A 26,086-nucleotide genomic window follows, 5' to 3' on the forward strand; every position below is an offset into this window, starting at 1 on the left:
AACTTTCAAGAAGAAACTTCCTTAATCCATCCCATACTCCACATAATCGAACATGCACAATTCGAAATGCTTTAGCATTTGTCTCAAAGACCTCTTCATACTTAACATACTAAACTTGAAATTTCACAAGTCGTTGGGAGGAATGAAGTTTACATTCTTTCTCCTTGAAAACCTTGAATCTTTCAAAATATTTTCATAACAAGATTATTTTTACATCGATCAAGTCCTTTCATAAGTAACTGATCATTTCCTCATAAAACTTCATAAAAACACATTTTCTCGTTTTCATAAAATCTCATACTTTTTCCTTTTCATAAGGAAGGAATCATTTTCCTAAAAATCTTGCTTGAAAGGTGGGCGCCGACCCTTTTTTTGCTGCAGTTGACCGTGTCGAGCCGAGATGTTGGGATCCTTATACTTATCATCTTATTCACTTTCTAGCTTAGTACAGTTATTCTAGACTAAGGCTTTGAAGGAAGGTTCTTGGGTCCAGAGCGAAAGAACGGTGCTCTAATACCACTATGTCACGACCACAACTCCCTAGTTAAAGAAAGTGTAGCTATTTCGTGACTAAACTAATTCAATGGTCACAAGCTCGTCATAAATAAGTACTCGATTCAAGGAAACAATTGTCTCATAGTGAAAGGGTGCAACCTCATCGGAATCAGAGTAATTAACTGAGTGCATAGTCTTTTCTAAAATGATTCTTAAACTTGCAGCGGAAGGTTCCAAGACGAAGTAATATGTATGAAGACTTATTAAATCAACTACCTAGCCACTTATTCAAAGTTCTTTCCCCAACACCTCCTTTGCTCCGATCACGATCAACCTGCACATTAGGAAAACAATATGCAGGGCTGCGTATTTGGTATACTCAGTGGGCTCATGCCGAAAACATTTCTTATTTAGTTGTCAGCCAAACATGAGTGAGCACGGGGTTTTTCTGCAAATAATTCCCGGTCACTAAAACTTTTCTCTTTTCAAAGGTTGACTGCGCAGTCACATAACATCTCATGAAATACCATATCTGATCTGTCACTGGACCGGCCAACTCTAGCGCTAGCATACGGTCCATGTGTAAACACTAGTCCGAGTACGGTTTGCGGCCCTACTGGGACCCGAATTCGATTTAACTGGTTTGGCATAGCCAACAGATAGGTAATCATAAATAAAACAAGGCATGACAACTCATCTCAAAATATTCACGTTTTCACATAAAATCACATTTTGAAAGGAAAGCCCACCTTTTTCGCTTAAACTTTCAAATGAGCGTTCCTTGACTGGATTTTACTTGTCGTGCGACGACGCCCCTTCATAAACAAATACTATATTTAATTTAGGCTTAAGTAATTATTTATCTAGCGTGTATGCAATCCTAAGCGTATGTTTATTTTGACCTCCTTCCTTCTAAATTCATAAATTTTTAATCATTAATTAATTCAAGCGATTTAATTTATTTGGGACTTTGCCGAATCATTCGAGCTTTAGATAAATTTTCGAAAATTTTAACTTTATTGCCTTGAACTTCAAATAACGGCTACTCACTATTTAATCTGGGCATAACTTTTATTTGGGCAGTGGCCCAGTTTATTTAAGTGAAACCGTGGCACTTTAGACACCAACATGGCCCAAAATGATTTATTTTAGTGGCCCAACTTATTCAATGGCAGGGGCCCTATTTAACCCTTTTTTCCAAGAGAGCCCAATTAACAAGATGGCCCAAGGGAGATTTTTAAATCCAAAGGCCCAAAGTGAAAGAAATGGAACTACCCCCTTCATTCCTATCGTTCTCTCTCTCATCACTCAATTCAATTTCTCAAATTTGGGGAGGAAAGCCCTAAGGGCACCCGCAACGCTGTGCCGTTGCGGTTCCTATGCCGTTCCGGCGGAACGGTTCCGCGGCGGCACGCGTTGCAGGCCTCGTTCCGTCGCCATTCCGTTCCCATGCCGTTCCCATACCGTGCCGCGTTCCGTTCCGGAGGAACTCGGAACGAAACATTCCGCCACGCGCCGAGGCGACGTGGCGGCCTCCCATTCGACGCGTGAAGCCCACTCGCTGCCCCGCGAGTGGGCTTCGTCCCGGTGACGCAATAATTCAATTTTTTAAAAAAAAATTCGAATGTAATAAATAAATAAAAAAAAAATTGCAACGGTAATGTGACCGTTTTTTTATATCCGTTTTGTATTTTTTTTTATTTTTTTTTTATTTATTTACTCTATAAATACTCCTATTTCATACTCATTTCAATCACAAACACACATCTATTCCTCTCTATTTCCACCCCAATTTTCATCTCAAATCAACTCTGTTTTCCTTCTCCCAAATTTAATCAAACTAATGGATCCTTTTGAACAAATGCGTCAAATATTGCAACAATCACTTGAAGAAGATCGACGAAGGGAGGCCGAAGAAGCCGCGCCGCCCCAACGACGCTCCCGTACGTACATCCATCGTAACCGGGAGGAAGCCGCTGCAAGGTTAGTACGCGACTACTTCTGCGATAACCCGGTTTGGGGAGATGCTCGGCAGCGTCGATTGCATGCACTGGCAATGGAAGAATTGTCCGGTGGCTTGGAAGGGGTCCTACACGAGCGGCCACAAAGGCACCCACCCAACCGTTATACTTGAGGCCGTTGCCGACTACCGCCTTTGGATCTGGCACGCGTACTTCGGGGTCCCCGGGTCGAACAACGACGTAAACGTGCTCCACCAGTCCGACCTCTTGACCGAAGTTTTGGATGGTAAAGCGCAGGCTATCAACTTCGTCGCCAACAACCGGCTTTATAAAATGGGGTACTATCTCGCCGATGGCATCTACCTGAAGTGGCCTACCTTCGTGAAGACGTGCAGTGGGTCTGCGAACCCAAAGCAGGCTCTTTTTGCGCAGAAGCAGGAGGCTGCTCGCAAGGATGTGGAGAGGGCGTTCGGGGTTCTCCAAGCGCGCTTCAACATAATTAAAGCCCCGGCTCGTACGTGGTTCATGGAAAACATGGTCGACATCATGTATACGTGCATAATCTTGCACAACATGATTGTCCAAGACGAAGGACCCGAGGCGGGAAATTGGTTCGACGACGAATCCCCCGGAAGCTCAACCGCAAGTAGTCCGCCTCGAAGTGGAGTGCATCCGTCTATACAAGAACGGTTATCTATTTGTGCAAGAACACGCGACTCTAGTGCCCACACCCAACTCCAACAGGATCTAATTGAGCACATTTGGGCAAATTTTGGCGGATGAAATTATTAAAATTGTGTACTTTTATTTTTTTAGGATTTTAATTGTGTGCTTTTTATTTTTTTAGGATTTTAATTGTGTTTTTTTTTTATTTTTCTAAAAGTTTAAATTTTTTTTAATGTTGTGTGTTTTTTTAATAAAGTGTGTTCGTTTTTTAATAAAGTGTGTTTATTTAAATTGAATTGGGTTGGAAATAAAAAAAAAATGAAATTGAATGAATAGTAATTTAAGGAACGGTTAAGGAACGGAGGGTTGCAGGTTCTGTTCCTTAGTTAAGGAATGGAGTAAAAAAGTACAGTGGGGCCCTCAAATAGTGGTTTAAGGAACGGTATAGGAACAGCGTTGTGGATGGCCTAATCCCATATCTGCCTCTCTTCGTGGATGCCGAGGCGTTTCCCCCATCGCCGCCGTTCTCCGCCATCGTCGCAAACAACGGCCTCTCTAGTCCTTTTCTTTCTCCAGCGAGGCCATCGCATGGTCGGAAACCGCTATCGCGCCATAACCGTCGTCTTCCGATAGTACCAGGGAAGCCCACCGTCACGGTCGTTGCAGCGATACACCACCTGTCCACTTGCAAACGGGATTCGAAAGCAGGGTCTGACGCCAACCGTGAGGTCTCTACCTCAGTGGTCGTCGAGCGAAGCTCGGTGCACACCTCCGTCGCTCCATTCGCTGACGCCCGCCGCCTCCTAACGATCAGCGTCGTCCTTGACAGCTTTGCGATTGCCTCCATGGTCTCAGCTAAGCCTTCGCTCATACTCTCTATTGGCTTCGTTAAATCGGGCAGATTTGCTATGTTTATTTGGTTTTGTTGTAGTTTGGGTTTGATTGTAGAACTCTACCACAAGTCTAAGTTCAACTTATCATTCATCAAGTTATCTGTGAATTTAGGCATCGTCTTATGGAAATGCGATTCCTTTGAGTTGGGGTTCATAAGTGTTCATGCTTTAGGGAGCTTATATGTTTCAGTTGATAAGGCTACTGTTCTTCCTCGTTAATCTGATGTGATTACTGTGCATGAGTTCTAACTATGGTATCCTAGCGTGCTTGTGTTTGCTACTAAATGTGGGATTTCTACTACATGATGACATGACTTGTATTCGAGCTTGGGAGTGAGTGAGTTTACCTTCACTGAAATATATTGTTATGTTGCTCCCTACTCTGGCCTTGATCTCCCTCACTCCTCAACTTGCTATTTAGTTGAGTGAAAATGTTATGTGATGGAGGGTGAAACCTAGGCATGAGGTATTTATAGGGGTTGTAACTGAAAGCTGCAAGGTTGTTACTTAATGCCACAGAAAGGGTCCTAGGCTGCCCTTTTGTTGGCTGGTTTTCCTGCAACGTTGCAGACATGTATTCGTGCATTAATTGGAGGTTATAACCTCTTTTGTTGCCACATTGCAGATCCTCTCAGCCCTGATTCTTGGTTGTACACTTACTGGGTTTGTGTGACTTTTGCAGGCACAACAGTGAATGGGGGCCGTTGAATCTAAGGGGGAAAAGCTTCTGCAGCTGCTGGAGGTGAGGGGTCGACTGGACTGCCTCACTGCAGTGCTTCAGTCCCCTTTTCTGATTGCTGCATTCCACAGCATTCTGTTGTGAAATCACAGGTATGAGATGGAGTAAGGGTGGTTAGGATTGGGGTGCAAGATGCTGCGATTTCCCTCCATGTGATCTGGTGCACTCGGCAGTCCGAGGTACTCAGGAAATGCTACCTGCCTTCCCTCTTTTTTAGCAAGTTTTGTCTACATTCATTAAAGTGGGTTGTTTAACATTTCAAAACCTTATGCCTTCTGTCTAATGGCTTGTGTTTGGCAGGGACCGAGGCTGACTTCATCCGAGTTGCCACCTCGTCAGTTTGGCCCAACGGGAGGAGAGGCCCGAACTAGTATCTCCATATTGTATTCGAGCAGTTTGCACGAGCTATAAAGTTGGGAAATAGAACAATTTCCCAACTCTACAATCCACTCTATAATCTTGTGCGTTTATAAGATGTTTTATAAACATTTTGTAATAGCAGCGAGCTAAATTTCCGAGATTTGATGAAATAAAGTTGGGAAATAGAACAATTTCATCTTTTCGATTAATTTATGTACAATGAGAGTACGATGCTCAAACAGTGTTTGAGGAAAAAAATGTTTTCGAAGGGATACAAAACTAGTAAATTTAACGAACGAGGATGGGTCAAATGAAGCGAAGGTGTAAATGAAACACAATATATATAAGTTTCAAGCGAAGTGTTAAATTACAAATGCTTGACGATGAAAATAAAGGAAACGAAATACGTTAACTATAGTAGACATTACATACAGATGGAAAGAAAGGACTGGGTGCAAGCCCAATCTAGCACATCTCAAGATTTGGGGTTGCCTGGCTCATGTATTGGTGATAAGGCTCATTTCATGCATCGGTTTTTGGGGTAAAACATATACTACTTGATCGGTTTATCGCACAAACAAGTGTTAAAATGTGCAGAAATGCTACTTGTCCAAGGCAGCGAGGCTAAACTGATCAAGCACGTACAAAAGGCGAAAAAGGTAAAAAATCGGGGAAGTTGATCAAGGGGCGAGGTCAAGCAGTTAAAGTGGGGACCGCTGGTTTCTAGAAGGAAAACATGAGGAAATGAGCTGGATGTGGCGCACCATTCTGTTATCTAGGACGACGTTCTAGAAGGGGACACGTGCCAACTTGTGAAGACGCCAGGACTAACCGATCAGAAATTTGTTATCCAAAAGCGTCGTTATTCTAGAAGAAAGAACACGTAGCAATCAATGAGTCGCTCATCCTCTGCATGAGTGAATATTCTCTGTCAAGATCGTTATCCAGCTGGAGGCCGAATCGAGCTTATAAATAGAGGCTGCGCCACCACAAGAAAGTATCCGAGACTTTACTTTCCGTCTAGTTTAGCTTAGTTTAGCTTAGTTCAGCTCTCTAGCTTAGTTTAGCTTAGTTCTGTTCTCTTAGCTTAGTTTAGTTCAGATCTCTAGTTTAGCTTAGATAGCGTAGTTAAAAGGGCGACCGAAGGGAGCGCTGCAGAATAACCATTTCTGTTGGCGTAACTTAAGTTTCCCGCTGAGATTCTTCTCAGTTTACCGCTTTCTTTATTTTCGAAGTGTTAGCTTAGTTTATTTTCACGCTGTAATCGTATCTTAGTTTAATCGAAGTTATTCTCTCTTTTAAATCGCGCATTTACTTTTCCGTTATTACGTGCAATTTACTTAACCCAGTGTTTAAATTTCCGTTGATCAAGCTAGCTAGTTTGAATTCTGCCTAGATAAAAATCGTAGTTAAAACTCCCAAGTTAAAGCGTGGTAGCAACCCCCCCTGTTCACTACTCACACACTCGACACACCAACTTCTCCGTGGGATCGACCCCGAACTTGCCGCTTTACTGTTAAAGTAGTGCGAAATCGGGAGTTATAAATATTATCTTTGGCGCGTTTCGGTTCGAGGATTTATTCGATTAAGAGGCAACGACAAGTTGCTAACTGGTCCAACCGATTCAGTTATCCTCCATATAACTTGATCCGATCTTAATCCGCGCGTTTTCGAGCTCGCCAAAATAGCACCGTTGCCGGGGAAGCATGGTGTTACTTTATGTTTGTGTGTAGTGCGTAGGAGTAAATAGTTTATTTCTTTCTTTTCTTATTTGTTTTCCCTGCTGTTGATGAGAAGGTACCACCAAGGCGATTACTGGAATCATCCTTTGATATATAGAAGAACTAACAATCGTTGGAGAGTCCAGGAAGTCGGCGTAGTTACCACTCGTTACAGAGCCGCTTTAGAGGCAGCAGCAACTGAGCAAAACCCACTACCACCACCACCAAAGCAAACAGAAGCAGAGATGGCTGTTGTCATCGACGACTCAGGAATCGGCTCTTTGCATGCTCATGATAAGAAGGAGCCCACACATGCCATTGCCGCCACTCCTGGGATGCGGACCATCGCTATCAAATCAGGAGTGCTGGCCGTCTTGACCCACTTCTACGGTCTCTCGAAGGAATATCCGTATGCCTTTCTGGAGGAGTTCTGCTGATACTGCGATATTCAGCCCGTCCCGGCTGGATCCACGTCATAAGATTACAGGCTCAAGGCTATCCCCTTCGTTTTGAAAGGGGACGCAGGAGTATGGTTGTCAAGGCTACCAGAGGGATCCATCAGGACTTGGGCAGAATTCCGCATGATATTCCTCGACCGTTTCTTCCCAGCATCAAAGACAAGTGCCCTGAAAAGGGATATTACAGAGGCCAGACAAGAGTACGACGAGCCCCTCGGCCAGTACTGGGACAGATTTCAAGGGCTGCTTCAAGCATGCCCCAACCACAAGCTGGGAGAAAAGGAGATATACTCGATCTTCTACAGCGGACTCACGGTGGACAGCAAGAACGACCTCAACCTCGCAGCTCAAGGGGATTTCTCAAAAACCCCTTTTAGCCAAGCTAAGAATATTCTGGAGAGGCTGATCGAGGCCAAGCGGTCGTATGAGACAACCCGGGGGCAGTACAGACGAGGGGCAGTGCACGCAGCAGAGGCGCGCAATGATGAAAAGCTAGAAGCTCGATTTGAGCAAATGGAGAAAAGGCTGCTGGAGGCAATGGAGAAAGCCAGACCACCACCACCAACTGCACCCAAAGAAACGGAGTATGTGCCGCAACCACCGCCGCTAGAGGAACATCATTACTACTACTGCGAGTTTTCCCCTGAGGTTGAGCAAGTGAATGCCGCAGGCCACTAGAATGCAAATGGCAACTGGATCCAGGGGAAGCAGAGAGATGCTCCATGGAGGGATCACCCAAACTTCAGATGGACCGATCAAAATCAGAACCAACCACAACTACCCCCTCCACAGCAGACGCACTCCTCTGACAGGCAGTCCAACTGGCCGTCCCGAATCATGGATAGACCAAACACTGGAGGAAACAGAGTGCAAGGGGGTCAGGCAGGTTGGTCAAGTGCCCCTCAAGGGAACTGGTCAAGCGGATGACAATCCAATTGGTCAAGCCGACAAAAGGAAGGAGACTGGGGAGGATACCAACACTAAATCCCCCAGTATAGCAACCAGGGAAGGCAGACAAGTAACCAAATGGTGAGTTATGTTCCACAGTACTTCCAAGGGAACCAACAAAACCACCAGTTCCAGAGCCAACCAGAGCAGTATGGATCGTCCGGTTTCTATCAGCAAGGTTATGGAGGAGGCCGATTTAATCAGAGAAATAACATGCAGCAAAATGAATATCCAGGGGATATGACGATTCCACATCAGCCCAATGATGCGGTGCGTGAAATACAGGAAACCCAGAGGGAACAGAGGGCTGCATTAGAGATGCTTACCAAGCAGTTATCTCAAGTCTCCATATCGCTGGGCGAGCTGAGAGGTAATGAAGGAAAGATTCCGGCTACAGTGTAACCACCAGCAGGGCGGGAAAACGTCAACACAGTGTCCCTGAAATCAGAAGGAGTTTATCAAAGCTCAACTACAAGTTTTCCGACACCCAGGATCAGTCATAATGCAAACTCTAAATCCGTCACCTCTGATCAAGTCACAGCGAAGGAAGAATCTGACATCCGAAAACAGGTTGCTGAAAAGAGAAGGAGGATCGAAGCAGAAGAAGTGACCAATATGGTCCGACCTGGTGATCTTCCCCCCAAGAGAACTGACCCAGGGGTATTTACGCTCCCAATCTCCGTCAGAAACGTCCAAATAGAGCACGCAATATGCGACCTAGGGGCCTCCATCAATATTATGCCATACTCTATATTCAAGAAGCTGGGGAATGCCAAGCTCGTCGAAACTAATACGGAAATACAGTTAGCAGACGGATCTTGCATTTACCCCGAGGGAGTTCTAGAAGATGAGGTCGTCAAGGTAAACAGATTCATGTATCCCACGGATTTCTTTGTTATAAAGGTGACGGAACCAGGAGCGGAGGAGTCTATTGGAATCCTCTTGGGGAGACCTTTCTTATCCACCGCCAACACGGTCATTGACGTTCGCCAGGGAACAATTAATTTAGAGTTTAAAGGAGAGAGGCTTACAGTCGAAATTAATAAAGCTGGAAAACGGTTGCAGGACAGAGAAAGCATACAAACTGTAGACGCCATTGGCCCTCGGAGACAGAAGCATCCGATGGAGGAGTCCTTCAAGGAGCCACCATCTGTCTCCACTAAGAGTAAACTGATCAGGAGAGAGGCAGAAGATTGGCTTGAAGCGACAATGACTGGAGCAAGGGATGATCAAGCCGTTGGGGGCGCAGTTATGGAATTTTGCCAGCCATCGCGACCCACCGAGGCAGGAGAGGGTACCCAACCGAGAAGGGTCGAAAAACCTCCAGACCGAACCGCCCCACTAAAAGGAATGCTGAAAAGGGATCTCTCGCTTACAAGGCAACTACTCCCCCAACATCACTCCCAGCTGATGCCTAAGAAGCGAAGTTCAACCTGGTCGGACCTTCGAGCAGTCACGGCAAAACTTCCATACCACATTGACCAAGAGGAGGTCAGAGCATCGTTAAGACGCGCTGGAGCCCATAGAAGACTCATAAAGGATTTCACCGAAAGAGCACAGGTCCTGAAGAAGTCACCCCGGAGCAACGTTAAATATCCTGATGTCTGCGAGACCGCGTTCCCATTTCTAAGAGATCGATTCAGGAGTTATTCTATGATACGTGGTCCTGACTGGAATCACTCTTTTGAAGTGATGTGTGAAGCTGGTGACCATGCAATCAGAGCAGTACTGAGTCAGAGAATCCGAGGGAAGAGTCATGTGGTCCTCTACGCGTCTAAAACATTGGGTCAGGTGCAAAGAAACTATGATGCGACCAAAAAAGAAATGCTGGCAGTAGTTTTTGCATTTGAGAAGTTCAGACAGCACCTTCTTGGTTTGAAGGTGCTGGTGTATACTAACCGTGCGGCCATCAAGTACCTACCGTCAAGGGAGAAGTCAAACCCGCAATTGATCAGATGATTACTCTTCCTACAGGAATTTGAGTGGGAGGCAGTTGATAGGAACAAATGTGAAAATACAGAGGCGAATCACCAGCGCCGAGCTCTGCAGGAAGAAAGAAAGGAGGGCCTTTCAGACAGAATCCCTGAAAAGCACTTGTATTTGATCAAGTCCAAGTCTGAGAAACAGCGGGTCTACCAAAAAGGGAGAACCGATCAAGGAAGACAGAACAGCTGGGAACGACTTGAATCCAAGAAGGCAAGGCTCGCAAGTAGCAACGGATTGAAGGAAGAAGGGTTACCCGGAAAGGACAAAAGGGAGGCGTTTGTAGTGGACTACATGTCACTACCAATGCCTAGCTCGCGCCAGTAAACAAGTAAAAGGAGTGATCGAGTATTCATGGATAGTCTGCTTGATCAATCGATAATGTCTAAATTTCTTAATTTGATCAAGTGACATTCCAAGAAAACTCGGTCAGCCCCTTGTTAGTGTAAATAGTCTTTAGTAGGTTTAGTTTTATTTAAATCAAAAGTCGGAAGTAAAAGCAAGAAACTGATCAAGTAGGATTATGTGAGATGTCATGGCCCACGTGATCAGTGCAAGTTGAGTTCAATTAGTGGTGCAGGGATTGAGTTGATTAAAAACAGGAGATGATAAGAAGTGTGCAGTAATTAGAGGAGTGTCAGGCGGCGCCGACTGATTGAGATGTCGGGGAAGCTTTGCCACCTGGCATTCTAAAAAGGCGCATCGGTATGCGAAAGGTCTAGGAGACTTCGATAGGAAGGAATCTCAACAGTCAGAGCTCAAGCATAAAAGGGATCTTTCGGATCTCACTTTCCATCAGCTACCTCTTTACTATCCTTATCTAATTCTCTCCAATGCAAATCACCTGCAAACATAATTAGAAGAGATGAAGGACAATCAACTCGAAGTTTCCAGTACCTCCTCGTTTTCTTGAGGAGCCGGCATCAACAGTGACAATCAGAGATCCTTGTTACTGCCCAACCCACCAACAACCAGAACCCCTTCATTACCTCCTAGGGTCATCGGCCCACTCCCAGTTATGAGCCCGACTGACATAAGGCGTGTGTGTTTCTTACTCAGAAGTTTCTCCACCGGCGCTGACCCCGTGGAAAGACACATCGCCGTCAAGGTTCGCCAAATAATTTCTCCACCAAAGGACTTCTCTACGCCACCACCGACGGAGGGTATGCTTGCTCAGAACAACAAGTCACTACCCAGTGGCAAGGACCTTATGCACCTTCACGAAGGGATGCCTCTTCCTAGTAATCTCCTATGGAAACGGAAGGAGACAGAATGTAACCTTTCTTTGACTATAGAGGTTTACTCCGAAAAGGACGCGTCACCAGACTCCGAACCAACTCCTTCTTGAAGCTTAGGGTTCAAGGCAGCAGGTGGATGAGAAGAGACAAGTAGACCGAGGGACCATGCTAGCCGCAAAAGCAAGCAAGACTGTGGGAGGCAGCCAAATTAGAGCAGAGGAAGGAAGTGTTCTTCCTCCTCCGAAGAAGGACCACCATACCAATCAGGGTGTGAAAGTCCACTAACGCCGCCAGCATAAGTCTTTCCCTCCCAAGGAGAAAAAGAATACAAATTCCAAAGAGGAGGAGCTCCAATAAACGTAAGGATCATGGAGGCAATAAGGAAGGCCTGTGAAATGGTGGATATAAGGAAGGCGTGCAACATCCCCTGATCCAACCATCCAGAAGGCAACAGTATCACCCTCATCTATGTTTCTTTGTGCAAATTGCGTTTTGACTCCACTCTCACACTTAGTTCTAAGTCGAGACTAAGTGTGAGAAGTTTATGGAAAATTATTTTTAGTTTTGCTTAAGTGTTTTGTGTTTCTTAGCATGTTTTGATTATTGGCACCGCCTCACACTTAGCCCAATGCTTGGTCTAAGTGTGAAAAGTTTCCCTTGTTTGTTTTTGTGCAAATTGCCTGTACCTAACCCTTCTTTCCACTGCATCCAGTCCCTCGAGGACGAGCTCATATGCAGTGGGGAGGGGGGACGGGTTAGTTACAGAAAATTCATACATGCTAAAATTTTTCAAAAATAACAAATTTTAGATAGCAATAAGATAGGAAATATGCATGAAATCGGATAAATGAAAGACTTGATTACTTCGTGGAAGAGTTAGAGAAAGGATTCAGTACGCTCACATGTAAAACTTGATTGCAAAAACTTTATCAATTTGAATGACGCAAGTATGATGGAATCGCTCAATTTCTAAACCAACTGTGAAGACTCTCTATATGTGAGTTATAAGCCAAAAGTAGAACACTTTCTACTACTCTTTACAAAAGAAAAATTACGAGAGGCTAACTTTTAATATTGAGATGAAAATTGCACAAGTAGTGAGGACTAAAGGCATTAGGATTTAACCAGTTGAGCCGTTTTTCTTCCTTCGTTCCACGAACCCGCCTCATTATTAAAGGCACCCCTTAGTTAGGCACTTTGAGCCCATACACTCTTACCCATTCTTTGAAACCTTAAAACCAAAAATTTTCGTATCACATGAGGGAAGAGGGTCAAGGAGATAAAATTTATCAAGGGGAACAAAAGGGGATAGCAATAAAAAAAATTAAAAGGTAGCCGGGTCGATCAAGTTAGACAATCAGGTTGATCATACAAATAAAATTGAGAAAAGGTTTAAGAAAAGAAAGGGGCAGGAAATAGTTGCAACCTGACCCAGGAAAAAAATAAAATAAAGCCGAAAGTTATAAGGCTAAGGGTCAACATTAACCGAGAAGGAGCATCAAGTGGAAGAAGAAATAAACACCCCAAATTTGATCCAACAAGTTTAGTCAAATCTTTAGCTTTTTGACTCATGTGATTTTCTCTTTTAAACTTATAACCCCTAGGACCCTACCCTAACAAGTTACTACCCCTGAGCCCTGTTACAACCCGAAACAAAGACCTTAAGGAACTATCTTGTGCATTCCGATTCAAAGTATTAGATTTGTAGCAACACCGAGTGAACAATCCTAACATCTCTGGTGAGAAATGAGTGACTGAGTGAATCCAACAGTGGTTTTTAAATTGAGCAATCTTGACAAGCTGACTCCTTGATCAAGCAGAAGCGAAAAAGCAAAAAACATAAGCTACTGGTTAATGGTATGACCTCGACCTCGGGTATGATTGTTGGAAAATTATTCGGTCCAATGCATACATTATTTTAGTTCTTGTTCTTCTTTCGTTTGCTTGTGAAATAAGTAAACCATGCTTGAAATTTACCTTATCTTTTTCTCTTTCTTTTTCTTTCTCTTTATACTTGAGGACAAGTATGTTTTAAGTGTGAGCAGTTTGATAAGGCTCATTTCATGCATCGATTTTGGGAGTAAAACATATACTACTTGATCGGTTTATCGCGCAAACAAGTGTTAAAATGTGCAGAAATGCTACTTGTCCAAGGCAGCGAGGCCGAACTGATCAAGCACGTACAAAAGGCGAAAAAGGCCAAAAATTGGGGGAGTTGATCAAGGGGTGAGGTCAAGCAGTTAAAGTGGGGACCGCTGGTTTCTAGAAGGAAAACGTGAGGAAATGAGCTGGATGTGGGCACCATTCTGTTATCCAAGACGACGTTCTAGAAGGGGACACGTGCCAACTTGTGAGGACGCCAGGACGAACCGATCAGAAATTTGTTATCCAAAAGCGTCGTTATTCTAGAAGAAAGAACACGTAGCAATCAATGAGTCGCTCATCCTCTGCATGAGTGAATATTCCCTGTCAAGATCGTTATCCAGCTGGTGGCCGAATCGAGCTTATAAATAGAGGCTGCGCCACCACAAGAAAGTATCCGAGACTTTACTTTCCACCTAGTTTAGCTTAGTTTAGCTTAGTTCAGCTCTCTAGCTTAGTTTAGCTTAGTTCTGCTCTCTTAGCTTAGTTTAGTTCAAATCTCTAGTTTAGCTTAGATAACGTAGTTAAAAGGGCGACCGAAAGGAGCGCTGCAGAATAACCATTTCTGTCGGCGTAACTTAAGTTTCCCGCTGAGATTCTTCTCAGTTTACCGCTTTCTTTATTTTCGAAGTGTTAGCTTAGTTTATTTTCACGCTGTAATCGTATCTTAGTTTAATCGAAGTTATTCTCTCTTTTAAATTGCGCATTTACTTTTCTGTTATTACGTGCAATTTACTTGACCCAGTGTTTAAATTTCCGTTGATCAAGCTAGCTAGTTTGAATTCTGCCTAGATAAAAACCGTAGTTAAAACTCCCAAGTTAAAGCGTGGCAGCAGCCCCCCTGTTCACTACTCACACACTCGACACACCAACTTCTCTGTGGGATCGACCCCGAACTTATCGCTTTACTGTTAAAGTAGTGCGAAATCGGGAGTAATAAATATTATCTTTGGCGCGTTTCGGTTCGAGGATTGATTCGATTAAGTGTCAACGACAATTGGCTAACTGGTCCAACCGATTCAGTTATCCTCCATATAACTTGATCCAATCTTAATCCGCGTGTTTCCGAGCCCGCCAATTGGAGAAGGATCCAACTAAGCTAGGATCAAGGACAGAGGTATGTTTGTTTATAGGATACCCCAAAGGGACGAAAGGTTATGAATTCTTTAGTCTCTGAGACAAGAAAGTCATTGTGAGTATTCACGCGACATTCTTAGAGGAAGACAATGTAATGAATCAAAAGCCCAACAGTGAAGTGGCTCTTGATGAGCTAACTTCTGTCACAAGTTCCATTAACCAAGAACAAGTACCAAGTGTACAAACAATTCCCGAAACTTCAACTACTACTCAAAATATTGTAGTGCCGCGCCGCAGTGGGAGAATCTATGGATCACTCCTCGGACAACAATGTATTAGATCCCTGGAACTTTGCGGAGGCGCTGGCAGATGTCGATCATTGCGAATGGGTGAAAGCAATGGATTCAGAACTACAATCTATGATAGACAAAGACGTCTACGATTTGTCCGTCCTACCCGAAGGCTGTACTGCCATTGGGAGCAAGTGGATATATAAACGTAAACGTGGACCCGATGGACGAGTTAAAGTGTTTAAGGCAAGACTAGTGGCCAAGGGGTATACCCAAAAGGAAGACGTCGATTATGACGAGACCTTCTCTCCAGTGGCCATGCTCAAATCGATCCGGATACTATTGTCTATTGCAGCTTATATGGATTGGGATGTATGGCAGATGGACGTTAAGACTGCATTTCTAAATGGCGGTTTTGAGGAGACCATCTACATGGAACAACCCGAAGGATATGCCATAAAGGGCAAAGAACACATGGTTTGGAAGCTTAAGAAGGCCATTTATGGCCTCAAGCAAGCATCTAGATCGTGGAACCAATGTTTCGATCAAACTGTTCGCAAGTTTGGATTTGAAAAGTGCCCAAGTGAAAGTTGCGTGTATAAGAAAGTTGATAAGGGGAATGTAGTGTTCTTAGTATTATACGTAGATGACATTCTTCTAATTGGAAACAATAAAAAGATGTTGTCATCAGTACGAACATGGTTGTCGAACCAGTTCGAGATGAAGGATATGGGAGACGCGGGACACATCCTCGGGATCAAGGTTCTTCGGAATCGAGAAAAGAAGATGTTGTGCTTATCTCAAGAACCTTACATCAACACAGTACTTAGTCGTTTTAGCATGCAGGAAGCCAAGAAAGGTTTCTTACCTTTTAGACATGACATCCATTTATCTCAAGAGATGTGCCCTAAAACGTCGTCTGAGATACAAGCAATGAGACGGATTCCATATGCTTCGGCAGTGGGAAGTCTCATGTATGCTATGCTTTTTACTAGACCTGATATTTGCTTTGCTCTTGGCATGGTGGCAAGATATCAGTCGAATCCGGGCCAAGGACATTAGACTGCCGTAAAGAACATACTCAAGTACCTTAAACCGACTAAGGACTATGCTCTAGTTACAATGCAGCCGAGCTCTATCCTTTGGGATATACTGACTCAGACTTTCAAGCTAATCAGGACTCGAGAAAATCTACTTCAGGATATGTGTTCACCTTAGGAGGTGGAGCCGTAATTTGGAAGAGTGTGAAGCAGAAATGCATCGCGGACTCGACCATGGAAGCTGAGTATGTGGCCGCTTCGGAGGCTGCAAAAGAGGCTGTATGGTTCAAGAACTTCCTTATGGATTTAGGTGTGGTTTCGAATCTGCCCAAAAGCATCACCATTTATTGTGACAATTCTGGTGCTGTGGCAAACTCGAAAGAACCAAGAGCTCACAAAGCGAGCAAACACATAGAGCGGAAGTATCATATCATCAGGGATATAGTGCAGAGAGGAGACATACAAGTGGTCAAGATTGCGTCAGAGAACAACCTGGCAGATCCTTTTACAAAGGCTTTGGCAGTGAAACCGTTCGAGTGCCACGTTGAAGGGATGGGAGTTCGACTCATTCAAGACCTTAACTTGCTTTCAGTATAAGTGGGAGAAATTTAGACGTGTGCGCTACCATTTTGTATAGTAGAAAGCTGTTTTGAGTATAAGTGGGAGATTGTTAGGGTTTGTATACTAGAAATCACCTTTCGAGTGATTGGATACTGTAAAACTCTAATTGTTATTTTCCAATAAATGCAACAGATTATTTTTTGTCATAATGTTGTTATCTTTTACATTTAATGGTTGTTTATTGCATATTTAAATGTATAAGCAAACGTAACAAAGTCTAAGTCTTTGCTTTAGTAGACCGGTTGTGGGCGTCGTCCAATTTAAGGTAACACGGTCAGTTCTAAACAAAGAAAAATAAGAATTTCAAAACCTAGGTAGCCTTAGACTACCTATCGCGAAAGGTTGCAATGTCAGTCCGATTATTTCTAAGCCTTATTGAAATAAGATGACGTTGGTGTGGTATAACACTGAATGGATCAAACAGCAAGATGAGTCTTTATGCTATCTACTGAAAGACGAGGTCTTGATAATTAATTTCTTAATCAATGTACCTTAGCATTGAGCATACGATATTGAGTATCTACTACTTTGACTTACCAAAGGTGCGGGTTTTTCGTCACCCAACGATCCAGGTATATTGGGTAGTGTTGATCATTATCTAGCTGTGATAGGATTGCTATTACGTTGAATCGTGCGCAAGGAGAGTCTCGTTTGATAACATCCACAAGAGGAGTTCGAAACAAGGTTTTATTATTCGGAACCTAGCTAGTTAGAGTTTAATTACTCTATGAATAATAAATAAGAGTTTCTTGCTAAGTCCACTCTTGGAAATTAAAATATGTTAATTAATTAAGTCCATAGCAGACAATAATTAATTAATGGATGTTTCTATTTTAAGCGCAGGAAATAAATTAAATGCAATTAAAGGAAACCCGAAATACTTGTAATTTCAAATTTGGAAGGCAGTGCAATATTACTTCTATAGTGGCTGCTTGTAATATTCCAATATAAACTTATATTAAATTGTGGGTTCAATTTAATTAGTAAAAAGCTAATTGGGTGAGGCCTGATCCAAATTCTTCTTCAGATCCCTGACTGGGCCCAATATGTGACTTATATAAATAGTAGAATAAAGGAGACAGAAAACACAATTTTTCCTATCAAAATTTTCGTCCCCCTCTAGAGAGAGAGAGTTCGAAATTTTTGCTTCCTCCGTGAGCAGTTTCTGTCTTCGTTATTCAAGTCCTATTACGTTGGTGAGATTTGCCCACACAAATATCAGCGTATAGTTCGGGACACCAGTCAGAAGGTCCGAAGTCGAGTACTGAAGATCTTCACGTGGAGAAGACGCAAGCTATCTTCGATTCTTGATCGAATCAATGAGGTAATTTGGCTAACTCCGTAGTATGCATGTTTTAGGGATTTTATATTCTGAAGCATGATTTTAATTCAAGTTATGAGCATGATACATGTGATAATTACGCGAATAGAATTTGTCTAAATAATCTGCTAAATAGATCAAATTTATGTGATCGGTGATTTATGCACGCTTCCGCTGCCAACCCCTTCAGTAACTATCCTTGAGGAGAGAAATCGAAAATCTTTCCCTTTAAAGAGTTATCGCAAGGAAACGGATATGGAGTCCTATGACTTGGAGCAAGGGCAAAACGTTAGCAACACAATGCGAAGAAGTATTTTATGATATGTTAAGCCACACCCCCAATTAAGCGGCCTAGAAAGGATCTGTCGATAGAGTTTTGTGTTAATCTAGACATGAGATCTAGATCACTTTGGAAAGTCATGATAGATTATTGTACCATGAATCGCTCAGTCGAACGAAAGGGCATGGAGTCAACAATGTTTGGAGAAAGAAGCCAACACCTCTGCTGTACTATTCCAGTATTCAAGGATAAGCATGAGTAGAGCAAATTTTGTGCTAAATCATTTCAAAAGTATCGCGGCGAGCACAAAAAGTATCATGGAAACTGTGAAAGTAGACTACCCCAGCTAAGCGAGAGGGTACGAGGTCAATCCGCTAGCAATGGAAACGATTACGATCGATGCAAGCATTAGAAAACTCTCTGACGATGAAATCTAAGATGAGGAATGACTTCACTAGTCAGACGAAATAAATTAATCAATGGATGGCTTGGGTAAGCCACATTATCTCAAGCACCATATAGAACGACGCTCAAAGGAGTTAAAGGAACTTAAGATATAGTTACAAGAACTGCTAGACTTGGGTTTCATCCGACCCAGTGTATCTCCGTGGGGCGCACCAGTGCTATTCGTGAAGAAGAAGGATGGAACCTTGAGGATGTGTATCGACTATTGAGTGCTGAATAAGTTAACCCTCAAGAACAAGTACCCTTTACCGAGAATCGACGCCCTCTTCGACCAGCTGCAAGGAGCTGGGGTTTTCTCGAAGATGGACTTGAGATCGGGTTATCATCAGCTGAGAGTTCGACGTGATGATATACCTAAGATCGTATTTCGCACCAGATATGCCCATTACGAGTTACTGTAATGCCTTTTGGGCTTACAAATGCCCCAGCTGTGTTCATGGACCTAATGAACCGCGTGTTCCACCCATACTTGGACAAGTTTGTCCTAGTTTTTATAGATGACGTGCTCATTTTCTCGAAGAACGAGAAGGAGCATGAGGAACACTTGAGGACCACTTTAGAGACGTTAGGAGCCGAGAAGCTCTATGCTAGGTTTAGCAAGTGTGAGTTATGTCTTAACGAAGTGAACTTCCTTGGACACATAGTGATAGCGGAAGGGATCCGAGTGGACCCTGCTAAAGTGGAAACCGTACAACGTTGACAGTCACCAACGATGCCCAATGAAATTCCGAGTTTCCTAGGGCTGGAAGAAAACTACCGAAGATTTATTGAAGGATTCTCCAAGATAGCGAGACTAATGTCTTAACAACTCAAGAAAGGAGTTAAGGTCGATTGGACCCCAGAATGTGAAGCAAGTTTCCAACTGCTAAAGGAAAAGTTAACCACCGCACTAGTTCTAGCCGCGCCTGAACCGGGAGCCAACTATGTGGTGTATACAGATGGATCGAAGGTCGGACTCGGATGCGTGCTAATGCAGAATGGCAAGGTGATCGCATATGCATCACGCCAGTTGAGGCCGCATGAGCTGAACTACCCGACGCACGACTTGGAATTGGCGGCAGTGGTACGTGCTCAGAAAATCTGGAGACATCATCTCTATGGAGTTCGATGTGAGATCTTCACAGATCATAAGAGTCTCAAATACTTCTTTGAGCAGAAAGATCTAAATATGAGACAACACAGATGGCTAGAATTAGTCAAGGACTACGATTGTAATGTAAATTACAACCCTGGCAAAGCGAACGTGGTAGTAGATGCCTTGAGCAGAAGGCTGCACCTCAAGTGGCTACCTTCCTCACACAAGAGGAAGAACTCATCCGTGAATTCGCCAAGATGCGACTGGAGATAGTAACAGCACCGGAGACGGTGGACAATGAGATTTCCACCTTGGTGATAGAACCAGATTTAAGAACCAGAATCGTCGATGCTTAGAGACGCGAGGATACGTTAGAGAAGATTCGTCTGAAAGTGAGGACCGGGAAAGAAAAGAGTTACCACAAAGAGGAGGATAACACCCTCACTTTTGAAGGGAGACTGTGTGTACCCAATGATGAGGCACTCAGGAATGAGATCATGAGTGAAGCTCATGAGACGCCCTACACTGCTCATCCTGGAAGTACAAAGATGTACTAGTATTTGAAGAAGCAATTTTGGTGGGATGGCATGAGAAGAAGCATAACGTCATTTGTAGAAAGATGCCTAGCATGTCAGCAAGTGAAGGGCTTACATCAACGACCCTATGGGAAGTTGCAACCCCTTGAGATTCCAGAATGGAAATGGGAGCACACTGCAATGGATTTTGTGACAGGATTGCCAAAATCCCAACGAGGAAATACCGCTATCTGGGTGATTATAGATCGCCTCACCAAAAGTGCTCATTTTATACCGATTCGAATCACATATGGATCTACAAGTTGGCTCAGATCTATGTGCAAGAGATCATACGCTTACACGGCGTACCAGTAACGATCACCTCGGATCGAGATTCAAAATTTACTTCTAGATTCTGGATAAGCCTACAGCGAGAACTAGGCACTCAGCTGAATTTTAGCACCGCATTCCATCCACAGACGGAGGGACAGTCTGAAAGGACAATCCAGACATTGGAGGATATGTTGAGAGCCGTAGTGCTCGACCGTGGAGGAAACTGGGAGCCAGTACTGCCACTTATAGAGTTTGCTTATAACAACAGTTACCAAGCAACTATAAATATGGCCACATATGAAGCACTTTATGGAAACAAGTGTAGAACACTGCTTTATGAAGTAGGTGAGAGAAGGATTCTTGAACCAGACGCTGTGGAAGAGATGATAGAAATTGTCCGACAGATCCGAGAGAGAATCAAGGAAGATCAAGATAGGCAGAAATCTTACGCAGATGCTCGCAGAACCGACCTATAGTTCAAGGCGGGAGACAAAATTATTCTGAAAGTATCCCCGTCGAAAGGGATAACGAGACTTGGCGTCAAGGGCAAGCTAAGACCGTGTTTTATCGGAGCCTATGAAATCCTTGAAACGGTCGGCCCTGTGGCGTACAGATTAGCACTTCCGTCGAGCTTTGGAAATGTGCACAATGTGTTTCATGTGTCACTATTGAGGAAATATGTATTTGACCCCAAACACATAGTACACCAAGAGGAAATGGTGCTAAAACCGGATTTGAGCTATAAAGAAAAGCCGGAAGCAATTTTAGATCGAAAAGTAAAAAACAATTGAGAAATAAAGCTATCGTGACAGTGAAAGTTCTATGGAAGCACCACGGTCGCGAGGAAGCAACGTGGGAGCTTGAAGATAAGATGAAAGAGAAGAACCCGAAACTTTTTGAATGACCTAAGCAAAATTTCAGGACAAATTTTTCGTTAAGGAGGGTAGAATGTAATAGCCGCGAGCTAATTTTCCGAGATTTGATGAAATAAAGTTGGGAAATAGAACAATTTCATCTTTTCGATTAATTTATGTACAATGAGAGTACGATGCTCAAACTGTGTTTGAGGGAAAAAAACGTTTTCGAAGGGATTCAAAACTAGAAAATTTAACGAACGAGGATGGGTCAAATGAAGCGTAGGTTTAACGTTTATTTCGTAAGTAAACGAAAATACAATATATAAGTTTCAGGCGAAGTCTTAAATTACAAATGCTTGACGATGAAAATAAAGGAAACATAATACGTTAACTATAGTAGAAATTTCATACAGATGGAAAGAAAAAAGGGAAAGGTTTCAAAGTAGAAACACTAGTCTATACATTATGGAGATACTAGTTCAGGCCTCTCCTCTAGCACGGTTTTCGGCCCAGATTTTCGTCGGCCGTTGGGCCAAACCGATGAGGTGGCAACTCAGAAGACGTCAGCCTCGGTCCCTGAGTACCTCGGACTGCCGAGTGCACCAGATCACAGGGAGGGAAATTGCAGCATCTTGCACCCCAATCCTAACCACCCTAACTCCAGCTCGTACCTGCGATTTCACAACAGAATGCAGTGGAATGCAGCAATCAGAAAAGGAGACTGAAGCACTGTAGTGAGGCAGTCCAGTCGGCCCCTCACCTCCAGCAGTTGCAGAAGCTTTTCCCCTTTAAACCCAAACTACAACAAAACCAAATAAACATAGCAAATCTGCCCGATTTAACGGAGCCAAGAGAGAGTAGGAGCGAAGGCTTAGTTGAGGCCGTAGAGGCAGTCAGGCAGTCGCAAAGCTGTCAACGACGGCGCTGATCGTTAGGAGGCGGCGGGCGTCAGCGAATGGAGCGACGGAGGTGTGCACCGAGCCTCGCTCGATGGCGACTGAGGCAGAGACCTCACGGTTGGCGTCGGACCCTGCTTTCGAATCCCGTTTGCAAGTGGAAAGGCGGTGTACCGCCGCAACGACCACGATGGCGGGCTTCCCTGGTACTATCGGACGGCGACGGTTATGGCGCGATAGCGGTTTCCGACCGAGCGATGGCCTCGCTGGAGAAAGAAAATGAGTAGAGAGGCCATTGTTGTCGACGATGGTGGAGAACGGCGGTGGTGGGGGAAACCCCTCAGCGTCCACGAAGAGAGGCAGATATAGGATTAGGGCTTTCCTCCCCAAATTTGAGAAATTGAATTGAGAGATGAGAGAGAGACCGATAGGAATGAAGGGGGTAGTTCCATTTCTTTCACTTTGGGTCTTTAAATTTAAAAATCCCCCTTGGGCCATCTTGTTAATTGGGCTCTCTAGGAAAAAAAAGGGTTAAATAGGGCCGCTGCCATTGAATAAGTTGGGCCACTAAAATAAATCATTTCCGGCCATGTTGGTGTCTAAAGGCCAGGTTTCTTTTAAATAAACTGGGCCACTGCCCAAATAAAAAGTTATGCCCAAATTAAATAGTGAGTAGTCGTTATTTGAAGTTCAAGGCAATAAAGTTAAAATTTTCAAAAATTTATCTAAATCTCGAATGATTCGGCAAAGTCTCAAATAATTTAAATCGCTTGATTTAATTAATGATTAAGGATTTAGGAATTTAGAAGGAAGGAGGTAAAAATAAGCACACACTTAGGATTGCATACACGCTAGATAAATAATTACTTAAACCTAAATTAAGTATATTATTTGTTTATGAAGGGGCGTCGTCGCACGACAAGTAAAATCCAGTCAAGGAACGCTCATTTGAAAGTTTAAGCGAACAAGGTGGGCTTTCCTTTCAAAATGTGATTTTATGTGAAAACGTGACTATTTTGAGATGAGTTGTCATGCCTTGTTTTATTTATGATTACCTATCTGTTGGTTATGCCAAACCAGTTAAATCGAATTCGGGTCCCAGTAGGGCCGCTAAGCCTACTCGGATTAGTGTACACACAGGGACCGTGTGCTAGCGCCAGAGTTGGCCGATCCAGTGACCGTCGTGGAATGTGGCCACAATCCCGGTTCACACAGATCAGATATGGTATTTCATGAGATATTATGTGACTGCGCAGTCAACCTTTGAAAAGAGAAAAGTTTTAGTGACCGGGAATTATTTTCAGAAAAATCTCGTGCTCACTCAAGTTTGGCTGACAACTAAATAAGAAATGTTTTCGGCATGAGTCCACTGAGTATACCATATACTCAGCCATGCATATTGTTTTCCTAATGTGCAGGTTGATCGTGATCAGAGCAAATGAGGTGTTGGGGAAAGAACTTTGAATAAGTGGCTAGGTATCTAATTTAATCTTCATACATATTATTTCGTCTTGGAACCTTCCGCTGCAAGTTTAAGAATCATTTTAGAAAAGACTATGCACTCAGTTAATTACTCTGATTTCGATGAGGTTGTACCCTTTCACTATGAGACAATTGTTTCCTTTAATTGAGTACTTATTTATGACAAGCTGGTGACCATTGAATTAGTTTTGTTGTGAAATAGCTACATTCTCTTTAAATAGGGAGTTGTGTTCGTGACACATTTAACTGCATAAGAAGTAAACAAAGCCTAAGTCTTTTGCTTAGTAGACTGGTTGTGGTCGTCGTCCACCTTAAGATAACTACTGTCTGTTCTCTGCAATGCTTTGCAAAAGAAAAAGAAGAATTTCACAACCTAGATAGGCTTTGGCTACCTATCGCAAAAGGTTGCAATGTCAGTCCGATTATTTCTAAGCCTTATTGAAATAAGATGGCGTTGGTGTGGTATAGTACTTGTCATGACCGCCCATACTAGAGGTACTACAAACGCGGCGATCGTGATACAACATGCAAGGGTAGCCTTTTTATGAAAACGTAATTAACTTAAAAGAATGAAAACACTTTAATTTAAAGGAGTTTAAAAATATAACCTTTCTATTCGATGAAAACGACTCACAATAAATACCTTTAAAAGATAGCAGCCGAAAAAAAAGATAATTAAGTATAAAAAACCACATTAACTTCTAAGAAAAACATTTAGTTTACTTCACGGGAAAGAACACCATTTTCAGACATTAATGTAAATAAACGTTTAAAAACCTAACACGACTACACATGCTCAAACACAGTACGAAAAAAAAAGAATTAAAGTAGTGAAACATAGTTCAAAAACATAGGAGCGGAAATAAGGTTTAAAGAGAGAGTCAAGGATCACGCCTATGTATGAAGACACAACGCATCCTAAGGCTAGCTCAACATCCTCCGCAGCATCCTGCTCAACCTGCACATAAGAAAAATAATATGCAGGGCTGAGTACTTGTTGTACTCAATGGGCTCATGCCGAAAACATTTTTAATATAATTATGTCATCCATACCAGTGATCTCGAGTTTTAGATAGCAAGAAAATATCACGAGAACACAAAACATTTCAAGTCTGGCCAGACAATTTATCTCCCCACTTTTCACGTCAATCCATCAATCACAATCATCATATCACAGTGCGACGAAAGTGTGGCCACACTATTCGCCCACGAGACCGGCCGACTAGCAAGGATGGCTCACGATCCCACCAGTGTACACAGCCTGATAGGGTTTACGGCCCTACTCAGACCCGAATTCGTTTCACAACACAGCCCTATAGCCTAACGGAGCAAGCTCAGACGAACTAGGCATCAGACAACAATCTCACAAACAAAAACATGGCATGACATAATAGTTAAACCACCATTATAACGCCACATAATATTTTCGGAAAATAAAGAGGTTTGAAAAGAAATCCCACCTCGTTCGCTTAACAAATCAAATTCCAACTTATGGCAACTCTCGTTCCTCGAGCTCACGTATACACAATCACCCTTGTCAACGACAACACAATCAGCCTTCCATAAGTTTATATTATCATGCATGTCCTATTGTTCATTTTTATCGTTCTCTTACCCATCCCATCATTCACCAACACAAAGAGGTCATGTCATAAATTTTCTCAACACGTCACACATAATCACATCATAGGATACCTTCTCAAATCATACATGCACCATGTAATTCATCAAAACTTAACAATAAGTGATATTTTCACTTATCAGCAAAACCGGCAGAACTGTGCGGTTGGTTTGTAAAAATCACCAAACATTCATCCGACCTCATATGAAGCTAAAATTTTGTCACAACACAGTAGACACATTCAAGTTCATTTAGGTAAATTTTCACACTCAAATCATTTCATTTGATCAGTCAAAAGATTAATACAACTCTCTGGTCGGAATATAAAAATTCTGGCAACATTGTACAGTTCATTTGAAACATTCATCATAAATTCATACGATGTCCAATAAGGCTGAAATTTTTACAAGACTCAGAAGACACTTCACAATTTCACATAGTTCAAGAATCACATCAATCAGAGGTCATTTATTCGGTCAAACAGATTTCGAAACTTTCTGGTCGAGAACATACGTTACTGACAGAATTGCGCAGTCGACTTCAAACATTTTTCAAAAATTCATTTTTCAACAAAAAGGGCTGAAATTTATACGAGACCCAGAGAACACC

The 26,086-nt window shown here is 43.0% G+C and overlaps 1 protein-coding gene and 1 long non-coding RNA gene across 2 annotated transcripts; one reads left to right on the top strand and one right to left on the bottom strand.

Annotated features, from left to right (window-relative positions):
* The first annotated feature begins 19,668 nt into the window (after positions 1-19,668).
* Positions 19,669-21,097, top strand: LOC121748081. Its single transcript, XM_042142324.1, has 5 exons — positions 19,669-19,761; positions 19,965-20,087; positions 20,130-20,323; positions 20,506-20,659; positions 20,768-21,097. The coding sequence occupies exons 1-5, from the start codon at positions 19,669-19,671 to the stop codon at positions 21,095-21,097; spliced, it is 894 nt and encodes a 297-aa protein (XP_041998258.1).
* A 649-nt stretch (positions 21,098-21,746) lies between these two features.
* Positions 21,747-22,806, bottom strand: LOC121797210. The gene is made up of 2 exons (XR_006049804.1): positions 22,239-22,806; positions 21,747-22,149 (listed from the first exon to the last, which is right to left on the bottom strand). It is a non-coding gene; the product is annotated as an uncharacterized LOC121797210 (long non-coding RNA).
* Between the last annotated feature and the right edge of the window lie 3,280 nt (positions 22,807-26,086).

This window comes from Salvia splendens, chromosome 1 (genome assembly GCF_004379255.2).
Source record: "Salvia splendens isolate huo1 chromosome 1, SspV2, whole genome shotgun sequence".
Lineage (NCBI taxonomy): Eukaryota > Viridiplantae > Streptophyta > Magnoliopsida > Lamiales > Lamiaceae > Salvia > Salvia splendens.